This window comes from Lissotriton helveticus, chromosome 5_1 (assembly GCF_964261635.1).
Source record: "Lissotriton helveticus chromosome 5_1, aLisHel1.1, whole genome shotgun sequence".
Taxonomy (NCBI): Eukaryota; Metazoa; Chordata; class Amphibia; order Caudata; family Salamandridae; genus Lissotriton; species Lissotriton helveticus.
This window is the reverse complement of record NC_136065.1, coordinates 1,731,259,805-1,731,275,210: the sequence shown is the minus strand read 5'-3', so window position 1 is coordinate 1,731,275,210 and position 15,406 is coordinate 1,731,259,805. Positions and strand designations below refer to the sequence as shown.

At 44.5% G+C, this 15,406-nt stretch overlaps 1 protein-coding gene across 7 annotated transcripts in view; it reads right to left on the bottom strand.

Moving 5' to 3' along the window:
• Positions 1 to 15,406, bottom strand: part of LOC144753804 (uncharacterized) — a 2,685,544-nt gene that overhangs the window by 1,999,454 nt on the left and 670,684 nt on the right. For all 7 annotated transcript variants that reach the window (XR_013594537.1, XR_013594539.1, XM_078641375.1 and 4 more), the window contains one exon: positions 14,580 to 14,651. Coding sequence is in view for 5 of the 7 variants with exons in the window: in XM_078641375.1 (XP_078497501.1) it covers positions 14,580 to 14,651 (72 nt within the window). In the remaining 2 variants the exon portion in view is untranslated. The remainder of the gene's footprint in view (positions 1 to 14,579; positions 14,652 to 15,406) is intronic.

The following is a 15,406-nucleotide window of genomic DNA, read 5'->3' as shown; positions in this document are numbered from 1 at the left end:
CTACCAAGGCTTTTGACACCTTGGAGTGGCTGTTCCTGTTCTACCTTCTCCCCCGTTTGGGTTTAAGTCAGATCTTTACACGTAAGGTGTTGCTGTTATACACACTTCCCACCACCGGCCTCGGTATTAACGGTCAGATCTTCAAGCCCATTTCAGTTGGGCGTGGTACCCGACATGGTTGCCCGCTCTCCCCCATGCTCTTTGCTGTCGCTATGGAGCCCCTTGTGGCTCGCCTTCAGCAGCATCACACTCAGAGAGGCATAGGCTTTTCGGCGTGAGCTTTATTAGTCTCCATGTATGCGGACGATATCACACTCTACGTTCGGCATCCACAGGAGAACCTCAGTAAGCTCGTCCGGGAGGTGATACGTTTTGGTGGCTATTCCAGTATCCAGGTTAACTGGAACAAGTCATTGTTATTCCCTCTCAAGGATGCCACGGTCCCTTTTGAATCTGACTACCCCTTTGTGTGGGCCTCGGAGCCTACTAGATATTTGGGTGTTTGGTTGAGCAGGGACGTCGATGAGCTCTGGAGGGCTAATTTCGGTCGCGCTATTGACTGGTTTGAGTCCAAGATTCCCCTTTGAAACCGACTGCCGCTATCCCTGGTCGGATGTATAGCAATCGCAAAGATGGTGAGGCTCCCAAAATTCTTACATCTCTTCGTGAACATCCCCATCCCTCTCACTTCTTTCGCAGGGTCCGTTCGCTGCTCATCAATCTGGTCTCGGCAGGGAGGCAAACCAGAGTCGCCTACAACATTCTCACCCTCCCAATGACGTGTGGTGGTCTGGGAGCCCCAGATTTTAAGCTTTATGCTCTAAGCGCGCAGGCCAGCTTTCTTAATTTTTGGCTCCACCGTACCCCGTTCCAGCCTCACGTAGTGATGGAGGTGGACCTGGCAACTCCTTGGCTGCTCTTGACCGTGCTCTTTGCTCCTGAGACCTTGCGTTGGGCCTGGGACGGCATTCGTAAGTCTTCTGGTTTGGGCCTGCTTTCGGCAAACACCATGCCTATTGCCCACCACCCCGCTTTCCCCTCACTCCAGTTGTCGGTGATGGTTAAACACGCTACTCGCATTTGCCTCCTCACCATCTCGGATCTGTACCCTGGGGAGACCTTTTTCTTGCTCGCTCCTAATGCTGGTCCCATGGACACTCTGCTCTTTTACCAGCTCCGGGCAACATGCAGAAAGATACATCCTACCTTTCCCCAACCGCCCCATCGTTGGCCCCTCTTGTCATGCTTTAAGCCTCTTCCTCCCCAAAGAAACTGGTCACTAAGATTTATGCTTATACGCCAGTGGCTTCCTCCATCTCCATCGATCGGGCACTTATGGCTTGGGGCGAGGACCTGGGAATCGAGCTATCCCAAGCGGACTGCCTTTACTGCTGCACCCAGATTAAGCATCTCTCCCCCAACTACCGCTTGCGACTAATACACTTTAAATATATACATAGATTATATCGCACTCCTACCCACCTCCACAGATTAGGCCTTGTGGCTAGTGACAGATGCCTACGCTGCTCCGCTCCCTATTTTACCCATCTTGCCTAGTTATGCTCCTGAGTCGCGGCATTTTGGCAGGAAGTAAGTTCAATCGTCTCCGAAATCACCTCCTCGCTATTGCAGCCCGACCCCACGATCTGCCTCCTGGGTTTGTTAAGTTCTGCCCTGACACAACACGATTGACGGCCATGCTGCTTGTTCTGGCTAGGCGTAGGGTCTCCAAGTGTTGGGACCGCAGGCTTGCGCCTAGAGTGCTGCTCTGGTTGAAGGACGCTTCTCGTTGCCACACCCTCCTTTCTGAGTTCTGGGATCTCTTGCCAGCTAAAATCCGTCCTCTAGATATATGGGGGCAACTAGTTACCTATCTCGCAAGCCGCACCCCTCAGCAATCAGCTACCTCTCCCGTGCTGCCCGCCGGCTCCCCGCCCACGGCGGCCGCGTGCTGGTCCATAAGCTGGTCCCCTCTGGTCCACGCCCCCCGCCCTTGTTTCTCCCTCCCTTACACATGTTGTTTTCCCTCTGGGTGCCCGCTCTTGCCCTTTGTCATTGAGCTGTTGGTAACTCTTCTGGATAAAGTCTCTATTATCATTTGAACATGTAATTAATGTTGCTGTACTGTAAAGTTTCGACGCGCCTTGTCTTCTGCAATTTGGTAATTGTGTAATTGTACTGTGCATATTCTTTGAAATAAAGGTCTTTTGAAAATAAAATAAAAAACAAATAAATAACGACTCACCTACAGCCCAAGAGACTGTCCAGCTACTTTTCAATTGAAAGAGCACATCGAGTGCCGGGGGGCAGACCAAATCCCAGAGCCCCCCCAAGACCCCTCATCGCCTGTTTGTTCAACTATAGAGATTGAGACACCATATTACAAACGGCACGGTCCAGTCCGCCTCTTAAGATCGACAACAACAAAGTCATGTTCATCCCGGACTTCACTGCCAAGGACCAGGCCCAAAGACGAAGCTTCCAAGTGGTGAACAAAGAGCTCAGAGACCATGAAGTTAAATACGACATGCTCTTTCCAGCGAAGCTTAGAGTGGAGTCGGGCGGCAAGACGTGGTTCTTCACATCACCAGAAGAAGCATTGGACTGTTGGAGGGATGGCGCAGAGTGGGAGGCCAGCGACGAGACCAAAATAAAGGACCTAGTCCGCAAAGAGAGACTTTAGAGACCATGTCTGTAGTTACTTCGGATACAGTGAATGAGACGGAGCGCAGATAGAACTTGAACCAGAGGTGGGGACTGCCTGAGATCTACAGAATCGCAAGTACCGTAGCAGGGGTGGGATTGCTCCTAAGACCTAATCGGAGTGTGGGGTGCCTGTGGGCTTAATTTTCAGACTGTCAGGCCCAAACGGACAGACCTACTGGATAGGATTCCTAACTAGAGTGCATGTGGGGCTGAAGGCAGACTAAGAAAGGCATAACACAGATTGCTGTTAGCATGGATGGGGGTATATCCAGCCCGCTCCTTTAAGTATTTGTGGGAGGGAGAGAGGCACTCTGCCTAGATGGGGTGTGGGTAGTTTTAAATCCATGGGCAGGGCGGCAGGGAGGGGGGTTAGAAGGGGGAGGGGGATGGGTGTTTGCATCTTCAAGGAATGTTTGGTTTACAGAGAAGCAACTGTATATTGCCAAGTACCAGTATTTAGGGGAGAAGACCAAGGTAGAGTTCCACCGGCTCTGTTAGTTGGAAACCCGAAATGAACGTCTCTATTGACCTCCTACAATCTGACTCTCAATATACGAGATGACTGGGGGTAAAGTAGATCTGTCATTATCTGTCCTCACCTGGAATGTCAACGGGATGGGGGATAAAATAAAGCATGGAATCATTCAGCAGTACTTGAAAAGACAGGCTCCAGACGTTGTACTATTGGAAGAAACTCACTTGGTGGGGAACAAAAGTAAAGCTCTCACACGATGGGGGTAAAAACTCCTAGTACATGTTGATTACACAACGGGATCCCGAGGAACGGGTATCCTGGTCAGAAAGAACCTGGCTCTTATTGTGCCCCGTACATGGGCACACCCCAGGGGGAGATTTGCTGTTCTGGAGGCCCAATGGGAGGGAAGAGCACTTAATGTGGGCAAGGAAGCACTAGCAGATCTAGGCAAAATGTTGAAGGACCTTCCTGTAGGCACCTTACTTATTGGAGGGGATTACAACATGACCATGAATGACAATATCAACAGATATCCACGACGGCCAGGGGCGAGACAAAATGTGCTAATGGAAGAATTCACCACAGCTATGGGTCTAACAGATATATGGCGTACATTGCAACCGTCTGACAACCAATACACCTACTTCTCTAACACACATAACAGCTCATCCCGTATTGATTATTTCCTCACACATACAGCCTCCATAGGCAACTTCCAACACCCCAGGCCTTGCCAAGAGGTATACCGGATCACTCCCCAGTTAGGGTAGAACTCACGCACTGGGAACAGCAACCACGCACCACTATTGTTATCAACCCATGGTTGCTGAATATTCCTGACATTAAAGAGGTACTATGTACGCAAACTAGCAACTACTTCAAAGAAAACCTGGGGTCAGTTAGCTCGACACTGACAATATGGGAGGCCTATGAAGTAGTCCTCAAGGGTCAGGCCTTGTCTCTAAAGATGGGATACATTAATAACAAACGTTGCCTATTAGTTCAATTGGAGGATGAGCTTCAAAGACTGGAACTAAACCACACACATAAGCCATCAGACGACACACAACACCGTCTTGTACTCAAACAAGAAGAGTACAACATTAAAACTAGGGAGAGTATGATGGCCAAATACCTCCATGTCGAGCACAGACTGTATGAACTGGGGAATAGGGCTGGTAAAACTCTGGCGTGGCTAGAAAGAAGAGAACAAGGAAATAGATGGGTGCCGAAGTTGACACTGCTGAATGGCGAGATGGTTACCCACCCCCGGGATATTGCGGAAGCATTCGCGGACCACTTAGAGAAAATGTACTCCCCTTCTACAACTTATACAGCAGAAGATTCCCGCCAACTCCTATCTGATAGCAACCTTGCAGTGCTCTCTGAGTCAGATAGAGACAATCTAGATGGGGATTTAACGGTCGAGGAGATCCAGAAGGTCATTAGTCAGATTAATTTTGGGAAAGCAATGGGGCCCAACGGGACTCCCATCGAGTTCTTTAAAGTAACAGCCTCTCAAGTAGCCCCACATCTACAGGCTATTTATAACGAAAGCTATGAGACTGTAAAGTTGCCCTTAGACCAGCGTCTCGCCAACATAGTTGTAAACACAAACCAGGGAAGCCCGCGGACAGCTGTGGTTTGTATAGACCGATTTCATTAATCAACGTGGAAGCTAAGATCCTTGCGAACGTTCTCGCCAATAGACTAGTCAATGTTATATCCTCTTTGGTCCACACAGACCAATCAGGCTTTATGTCAGGGAGGAATACAGCTCTCAAAATCCGTCAGCTTCATAATGTACTTGCACGTAGGGAATTCCTGGAGGGACAAATAAGAGTCAACAACTACACGTCCCGTGCATTTACGTTGAGGTGAGGCACCCGACAGGGTTGTCCTTTATCTCCACTAATATTTTCCCTTATGCTAAAACCACTGGCCACTTCGAATGGGCGGAAGATCAGGAAGATCGAATATCCTTATACGCTGATGATATATTGTTATATTTCCCCTCTCCATATAAATCCATACACAGTGTTTTAAACATCTTCATGAATTTTGGAAAGTATTCAGGGTATGCGATCACCTGGAGCACATGGGTATTGTTCGTGCTCCGGGGTCCAGTCCCTCGTCTCCCTGTTAACTGTGTGATCGAAGTGGCGAAGGATGGCTTCCGCTATCTGGGAATATTTGTAACGTCTGACCTCACCCTTTTCCACAACCACAACTTAGCCCCCCTATTGGCTCGGCTGCGAGCAGATGTGAAACATTGGAGGTCTCTGCCTCTCTCCCTAGTGGGCCGTGCTGCCCTTTTTAAAATATTGGCGTTCCTGCGATTCTTATACATCCTTAAGGTTTGCCCACAGCGCATCCCAGATACATATCTCACAGCAGTGGAAAGTGAAGTCCGAACATTGCTGTGGGATGGAAAGGCTCCCCGTGTTGTGATGAAGAAGTTAACAAAAGGGTGGTACGATGGAGGCATAGCCCTCCCAGACCTTAAACTTTATTATTGGGCCTCACAACTGGTAGTGGTAAACCACTGGCTATCCCGCCCCCCTAATGACCCTGCATATCTATTGGACAAATACCAAACTGGACGTGCTGGATACTTAGGAGCATTTTATTCTAAAGCTAGGAAAAATTTATATTTTGGGCCAACCGCACACACCCTAGAGATCTGGTGTCAGGTGAATTCATGCCTGGGCTGGGCTAAAACTCTTACAAAAGCAACGCCTTTGTGGTATACCCAGAATTTAGGTTTATTATGTCACCAACCAGGTTGGGATATGATCGGGATCTCAGTGGTTGGAGACCTGATCAAAAAGGGATCTATCCTTAGCTATGAGGAACTTCGGGCCCACTATCAAATGGACCAGGTAGAATTGTTTCGATACTTACAAATCAGTCATGCCCCTGTTACAGCTTTTCCAAACCCAAAGATATACCAGAGTCATCGCCGCTAGAAGATAGACTGCTAGATGGGCCGCTGCACTCAAAAGCTTTATCGTTAATCTAAAAAAGATATGTAATAATCTACCAGACACCTTCCAGACACTCAGAGAGAAATTGGAGAGTGACCTGGGTCCTGTAGATGTGGAAGACTGGCAAATGGCCTTAATGTCCCCTAAGGAGGTGGCAATCACCCTCCATTTCCAATTGATACAACTCAGGATTTTACATCGGTCATATTTAACTGAGGTAATTTTGGACAAAACAGGCGCCTGATTGGATGAGCTTTGCCTAAAGGGGTGCGGAAAAGCAGCTACCTTTTATCATGTGATCTGGGACTGCCCTGAGACAAAAGCACTTGCGGGAGGGGACCACAAATCAAATCCAGACAGCTCTTGGAAAGGAACTAGCTCTCACGCCACAACTAGGTATTAACATACTTAATATATGGATGGCTACAGACTTCACTGAAATCGAGCAGCAAATGGCCACACTAGGATTTACACCAGTCAAGCGTGAAATAGCACGAAAATGGAGGGCAGCAGACTTAACATCTAGGCATATATGGGCGAAAGAATTAGACAAGGGTATGATAGGAAGTGTTTATGACACGCGGGTGTCCAAAAAAGTGGGACGCAAAATGGAGAAAATGGAATGAATATCGAGGAAATATGTGTGTATCCCCATCGGTGGAACTGGAAATACGAAGAGGTGGTGACAGAAATAGTAACATTATGTAATGATGGTATTCTACCCCTAGATACTGTATGATATAATAGATAATTAATATAAGCAATGAACGGTACTGTATATGTAATTGCTATGATATTCAATAAATAGATATTTAAAATAAATTAAATTGCAGGGAGGGTGGTGACGGAGCTTTTGCTGTCTTGGGTTAGGGAGAGGAACCTACAGTCGGAGGTGCAATATGGGTTCCGGGAGGAGCTGGGCACCGTGGAGCACTGCCTAAATTTGCATTTGCTTATTAGCAAATATACCTTCGCAAAGCAGGGCTCCCTTTGCCTAGCCTAATAAACCTGTTGAGCTCCTTCGCCAGGGTGGTAAGATCAAAATTGTGGGCCTTGCTGGATGGTATGGGGGTGGATCCAGGGCTTGTCAAATTATTTTGGGCCCTGCACTTCGACCTTTCTGCGTCAGTTAAATTTGGCCCTGCTGGAGAGTGCACCAGTAGTTTTCAACTGGAGAAGGGTGTTCGCCAAGGGTGTTTATTGGCCCCAATTTTATTTTATTCTTACTGTACATCAGTGGCCTCAAGAATGTGTTAACTATTTGTACCTTATCTATGCACAAAAAAAGTCGCGGCGTTACTTTAAGCGGATGACGCTTTTTGCTGGAACTTGGCAGCACGGCTCCTGAGGTCCTACAATACGGCCACCTAGGACTGCCGCAGGACTGCATGTCCATTTTGAAAGAGGCAAGACGTACTTCTACGAGACATTCCTATGCATGCAAGTGGAAGCATTTTTACATGTGGTGTATGCAGAACAATTGTCATCCTATCAAGGATCAGGATGAGGTCATTCTCCCTTACCTACTGTATCTGGCGAAAGCAGGGTTGAAATTTCATTCCATTGAGGTGCATTTAGCAGCTATAACGGCTTATAGATGCTCACCTTCTCAGCCTTCTTTCTTCCAATTGCAAGCTGTTAAAGATTTTCTGCAGGGCTTGCAGAAGGTCTACCCTCCGGTATGACCTCAGTCTCCTCCCTGGGATGGGTCCGCCTTTCGAACCCATTCACAAAGCAACCTTGCAACATATTTCTTGGAAGGCTGCTTTTTTGGTAGCGATCATGTCAGCTTCCAGAGTGAGCAAGATTCAAGCACTCTGTTCTAAAGAGCCCTATACAGAGTGGTGTTGAGGGCACATCCCTCTTTTCTTCCTAAGATGGTGTCAGATATCCTTGTGAACCAGACTATCTCTCTACCCACCTTTTTTCCCAATCCCTCCACTCCAGCTGAGAGGGCCTTGCATTCTCTGGACCTGAAAAGGGTTTTAAAATTCTATCTAGATCGGTCCAAATCTATAAGAAAATCTGATCAGCTGTTTCTCAACTATGGGTCGATCAGATCTGGATATGCGGCTTCAAAACGTTCCGTTTCCAGATGGATAGTTTCATGTATCAAACTTGCTTACCAGTTGGCGCAGAAGACCCTGGGGTTTTCTCCCAAAGCACATTCCACCAGGGGAAAACCGGCTACTACAGCTTTTCTTCATAATATGCCCATGTCTGAGATTTGTAAGGCGGCGACCTGGAGGCCCGTCCATACCTTTACCAGACACTACTGTCTAGATTCAGACACCAGGGCAGACACCCAAGTAGGCCAGGCCTCCTTGCAGAATCTGTTAAACAGCTGATTTCGGCTGATGCAGTTTGGTTGGGTCATGTTTCTCTCATTTACCTGCAGGTGGTTATTGGGCTTGCTATTCTATTCAGTGCTTATGACTATTGATGAGGATCCCCTGGAAGAGAAGGATAAGTTACTTACCTGTAATCCTAGTTCTCTTCCAGGGGTATCCTCATCAAAGTCATAAGCAACCCATCCGCCTCCCCAGGTAAATGAGACACGATCAGAGTGTTAATGGATATTGTTGAGCCCTGACTTTCAGGGTTAAGCAAAAAACAACTGACCTAAATGTCACCCCTGCGGCATGATGGGAAGCTGGGGGTCATGGCTGCCTTAAAGGCACAGTGCCAGTTTGTTGAAAATGCTTTCATATTCTATGGTTTTGGTTTACAATGCAGCTTGTAGGCTAACAATGTCTACTTTATTTGCACTTTTTATGATATATGAGTGTTTTTCTGCTCATTAAAAAACAAGGTTCAAGTGCTACTTGCCCTCAGGTGTTTTTTATATGTTTGCAGAAGATTTTTATATGGGTAATTCCATTGTTTAGCCTCCGATGGGGAGCTGCATTGGTGTGAGAAAAAAGGATATATGTACATACATATATGTGGAGCTGGATGTATGTGATTTCCATATATAATTTTTTATATTATTTCCGGGGTCCCTGCACATGGGCGGGAATATTCAGTGCTTATGACTTTGATGAGGATCCCCTGGAAGAGAACAAAGGGTGCAAAAAATCTACCCTGGTTGTCATTTGGAGTTCTCTGAGGGAGAAATGGCAACAGTAGCGCATGGCCAAACAAAGAGTACATCATAAAAGAGGATGGAGCTGAGATAATCTTCCCATTGTAGCAACAGTAAAGGAGTCAGTGACTCGCCCATACCCAAACAGGGGAAGCGACTGGCGACACACAGGAGCACACTAAAAAACAGATTGATAACAGTGAATCTTACAAAGCGACAAGACTGGTAGCATCAACTGATGAGGAATCGATCAATGAAAAGATTGAGTAAGACTAACACATACGGTATGTACTTACTCCCTGAAATTGACAATAATAAAAATTAAAAAAATACTCTATAATCCAAGTAGACACTTCTCAAGACAGTTCAAATAAATGAACACTATATATGATGGGGGATGGTTTGGGAGCAGTGAAGTTCTTTGTGTAAGTTCATAAATTTGTCAGGGTGACAGATGATTCTTGTGAGGACGTATGGAGAAGGACGAGTTGGGGGGATTGGATCAGTAGATAGTTTAGTTAAATTAGACAGGGGGAGTTCACATACAGCACAACACTGCCAGTGCCACCATAAAGTGTTGGGAGCATTGCGGTATAAGTCTATAAACAGAGGAGACCCAGAAAGGATGGGTGCCAGGCCCACAACTATCCATGACATACATGTGGCATTCCCTTACAATACTGATGTACATCCTGGAAATCTTATAATACAATAAATAGGTGGGTATTATTGCAGTACACCAAAAAGCATGCACCGGACATTAGTTTTTCTGCAAGAGACACACATTTAAAATGTAAATCCGTATTTGTAAAGCATGAACTACTCACCCTTACAGGTCTCAAGGCTCTGGGGGCCGTTGTGGAAATTAAGTGAGCTATTGCCCATAGTCACATGGTGCTAAGCTGAGCTGCCGCTGGAGCCGGGGATCAAACAGTGAACCCTATGCTCCGAAGTCAGCTGCCCTGGCTGCTGCACCACACTTCTCCACATGTGTGGGGTTAAGTGTGGCTTTCTGGGCTATTATGGCAACACAAGTCTGCACTATGTGCATTCTGATAGAGGACTCAGAGGAGTATCCAACACGAAACTGAGAGCCCCACTCCAACGTATTAGCTGGCCTCCCTTTTGGAAAAAGCAAATGCTTTTGTGTAGTACAACTCTCACCTACCAGGGCAACCCCTTGGTCGCATGGGTTCCTCCCTGTTGCACTGCGGAACAGGGTGTGCTACTGTGAGCTACACGGGAGCACTGAATAGTATCAGACCAGTGAAATAATGAAAGATAGGAGTTGGAGGGGTTCTTTATGGGTTACAAACACCTGGATGGTAGCAAAGTTGGTATGATTCAAATTCGGGAAAGAAAAAGGGAAGTTTGATGGGGTTTAATAACCCTATCTTCCTTTTTATGCCTGGTCTGGATGTCTCTGCCACACTTACCTGTGGCTTTCATCCAGACCATGAATCTCACTCCTTGAGACAACTCCTTACTTGTTAGTGCATTACAATCACGCTCTCTGCATGCCAAATGTAAATCTTGGTTTCTGTTCCACTGTATATACAAAAACACTAATTAGTGCTCCATAGGTCCCATGGATGCTAGGTGAGCCTGTAGTCACACTTTCGCCAAAGTTCCCCCTGGCCCATTCGCCTACATCCATGCATGTGTTTTGACTTTCAATTAAGGAGGATGAGCCCTCCTCTTTAACACCTATCCTCTCCCGCTTCTTGGCTGATATAAGACCCAAAGGTATAGCCATCCTCATTAGAAAAACGTTTCCCATGGCAGTAACAACACTCCAGACCGATTACCTTGGCTGCTCCATTATAGTCAGAGGGGCAGTGAGTGAATGCATGTGTGCACTTACGACTGAGTACATGATCCCAGGATGCTGGAAACCACATTTTCATGCTGGACTAACTCGATTGCTGGATTATCCACCGGGTACCACAATAGGAGGGGACATTAACTCGATTATGGACCCCAGACTAGATGGTCTGATATCAGCCTCCATGTATAGGCTAAAGCAGGGGTGTCCAACCTCTTCCTCATTAAGAGCGATTTATAATCAATGAAAGTAACCCCAAGCTACCAGTAATATTAGTGTAGTAATTATGACCACATCAAAAAAGATTACATTATGGGCCACTTTATGCAAGCTTAGCAGCAGTGGTCACCTTAGTGCATCAGGCAGGTTTGCCACAGTAAGGTAAAAAGTATGTGTCAATGTGAAATGCCTTTATATGGGTAACACATAACAGCTATAGCTGCAATACTCTTGGTACCAAGGAAACAAGTCTCTCCAATTCCACACGATTTATCATTCAAATATCAGCTTTGAATATATTTTGGAAATTCAACCATTTTTCTTCAAACATAGGGTTATAAGAAGGACCGCTGGAATTATGTGATTTTTGCATAATCATAGATTTGCCACACCTGCCATATAATCCTTCATTTGCCGCATAATCAGTAGATTTTAAACATAAAAATAGTTTCTAGCTCAATCGGTTCAAAGGTTACTAAAAATGCAGCGGCACGTGTTGCTGCGCAGTTAAAAGCCTTTTTCAAAGCTTGACTAGTCACCTTTTTGTTGTTTATTGCTATACTAGGGTATTAAAATGGTACTAATGAGGTGCAACCAATGCCCAGACAGTGTTACCAAGTAGCCTTTTCTCGCCACATAATGTATTCAACCCTGCTGCATGTATTTGACTTCCACTGCCACATAATTCCAGTGGGCCTGGTTATAAGTTCTCAAAATACACACATTTTCGTTTTTTATATAAGCTTTTCGATTTTGGTGTACATATATTAATTCAGCCAAGCACACTCTTCTGATTTAATAGGCTGGGGTTCACATAGAAGAGCTATTTCTAGGTGGCTGGAGAGCTACCAGTAGCTCACAAGCTACTAGTAGGAGAAGCCTGGCCTAAAGCATTATCAGAGGAGTCGACCTTACTAGGCCAGATAGGCACTTGGTGAACATGAAACCCTGTGAAGCAATATATATATATATGTATTACTCTGCATCCCACAAACCTTTTTTGCATATAGATCATATCCTTGTCCCAGCAACATAGACTGATAGAGTTTTAACAGGTCAAATTCTCCCACAGGGCTTTTCAGACCATTCCTCAGTTTAATTACAAGTAAGGGATATGTAACGAGGTCCAAAGTATATTTGGCGACTGAATGTGTGGTGGCTACAAATCTAGCAATTAACTGACCTCAAGTCAAGAAATACTTTCATCTGAATGGCGGCACCGTCCCTTCACTCAAGATGCTTTGGGAAATATCTAAAACAGTAATTACTGGAAAAGCCATGGTAAAATCAAAGACATTGATTGAAAGATAGAACATCTAGAAAAAGAAATAGAAAATCGAGATAAAGGGCGACACTGGGCTTTCATCTGTACAACTGGGCCTCTCAAGTTCTCCTGATTAGCAACTGCCACTTTGAAGACAGCAGGGACTTAGCTATCAGGCTGGAAGTGGAAATCCTAGACACATTTGACTTTACAATATTGTTATATGGTTCCACACTCCCATCCCTAAGTAAAATACCACTTGAGTGCTAGTTGGGTTTCTGCTGAAGTACATAAAATGGCAAGGAACGCTAACCAATGAAACCACACAATGGCATGCGGCATGGCTTACACAGGTATTGAGACTCAATGGCTTTCAGGGCTGGGATCTAATTGGACTATTGAAATATGGAACACTAGCCACATTATGTCTTTTGAACAACTGGTGGAGGAATATGAACTACATGAATCCTCATTTCGCAAATATCTGCAATGCTAGCGTTGCCTTAAATTCATGCAAAGGGCAACTAACAAAGGTCTCAGAGTAAAGCCGTTTTGAAGTGAAGCTGATGAGACATAAAGTTTATAAATCCCAACTAACTACAACTCCTGTTTCCATAATAAATATACAAGAGAAGTGGAAAAGAGACCTGAAAGAATTAAAGGGTGAGGAATGGGTCAGAGCAAAAATGTCATCACGTATCCTAGTTATCTTCTTCTCACCTCTTTCTAATTTAATTTAAATATTCCCAATTGTTTGAGGTGAAAGGAGAACCAAGGAACATACTATATTGGGATACCCAGTAATAGCCCAATATTGCAATCAAATACAGCCAAGATTGAGCACAGTAGTGGGAAGTGTGTTTGTGTCTTATCCCAATGTGTCACTACTGGGGTTAATGAACGGCATAGACGGACCTGTGAAAGCTCATGCTTTAATTTGCAAATTATTTTTAGTGGTAAAAAAGATATTGCTAAAAGATGGAGAAGCGCTGATGCACCCTCAATAAAAGAAAGGACAAAGGGTAAGGACAACTGCAAGAGTTATGAAATGAGAGAATGCCCTAATAAGTATCAAAGAATATGCACCCCATGGTAGAATGTGGGAGGCAAGTAATAACATTAGGTCACTGTAGTGCACAGCCTATACATGAAAATTATTCTAGCTGCTAAAGGTACCTTCTATAAATGCCTGACTATTAAATAATACATTTACTTTGTCTGTAACAGGAGTGAACGCCTAATTGTATTATTGAATTGGTATGAAAGAGTAATAAAAAGACATTTAAAAAAAAGTCTGACAAACCGCACGTTATGTATTTTGTTTTTAGGTCAGGCCTGGCGACAGCTTTAGTTGTATTACCAGCTTCATGATTTGTAAAAGAATCAAAGTAAAAATACATAGAGGTGAGCTTTTGAGCAGCTCATTGGTCCGTTTAGGTGTCATTCAACTTTTGCTTTCTCCCACCAAAGCCAACAGCAAGTGGCAATTGGTCAGCCCTCCTTATTCAGCTACTCTCTTCACTGTGAGTGATTGCATTTTGTTCTTGCACATCAGTATCTACGCCTAAAATGTAGTCCACTTCGGTGCCAGAGCGGGTAGGCCAATCTCTGCTTCCATACCTGCTTTCATGTCATGTTCTGCCTTTTATTTTTTCCACTCGTCATTTTTTACATTCCTTTTTAACTGATATACACGTACACCCTTTAGTCTGTGCTATTTTAACTTTTTATTATTTTTTCGCTTTTAATATCTATTATGTATGTTTGCAAAGAAAATAAATGCAAATCACAGACTTGCCAAGGCCAGACCTACTGGTTCACCAATATTTGTTTTAGTAGTATTATCAACCACTTTATGGTATGGTATTTTTTATCACGGAAATTTGAGAGAATCTAACATTTCTTGTGAACTAACTCAGTGCACCTCTGCTGATGTACCCTATAGTACTTGTACATTTGGAAATATGACAAATACAAAAGAAATACAAACAGGATTGGCAGTTATAATAAACACTTACAGATACTTTAATGCTGTCAGGCGAAAGAAAGATGTATCACTAACGTTTGACAATGGATTATTGCTCAAAAATCTGAAATACAAAAAAAATACATGTTTGCCGTGAACACAAATTGCAGACCACACATGCATTTGTTGATTATTGGCATTTTAGTGCAAATTCTCCCCAATAAAAGTGAGTACCATTCCCCGAATACGTAAGATAAAAAAGGGGGCATAGTGTACTAGAGACAATCGCAGTTTAAATTAATTAGGTTTAGTACAGCGTGTTATTTAATTCTCTCATAGATGCTACATTTGAAGATGCAGCGCCATATATCATTTAGATCACAATATTAATGTTTCAGATTGGGCAGTCAGCATGCGATTGAAAGAGACTAGATTTGCATAAACGTTTTGCATCATAACAATGTTCTAGATTGTGCAGACATAGTATGCTGTTGGAAAGAGATTAGATTTAAAACTTCTGCACCATCATCCTACGTAAGCCAACAGAGAGAGAGCCTGTCTTCTTTCGCATAGGAAGTGCAGTATTTATCACTAATGTGGTTTGTGGTACTTTTAACTTGAAATGTGAAAGCAAGGTTCTCATTTGATTTATAATCCACACCAATGGCCAATACGCCCTGGAGTAGGCTCATCAGGCTAATAGCAATATTACAGTGGTTTATTTATTTTTTGCTCTGTCTACTCTCGCTTTAACATTTTGTTTTTCTCATAGAGGAATGATGCTGATGGAATGTTTTGTTTCATACAGAAACTGCCCTCATCGCCACCACGGATGACATTTGCATGACTCTGGACAGAGGAGACATGGCAGCCTTCAAC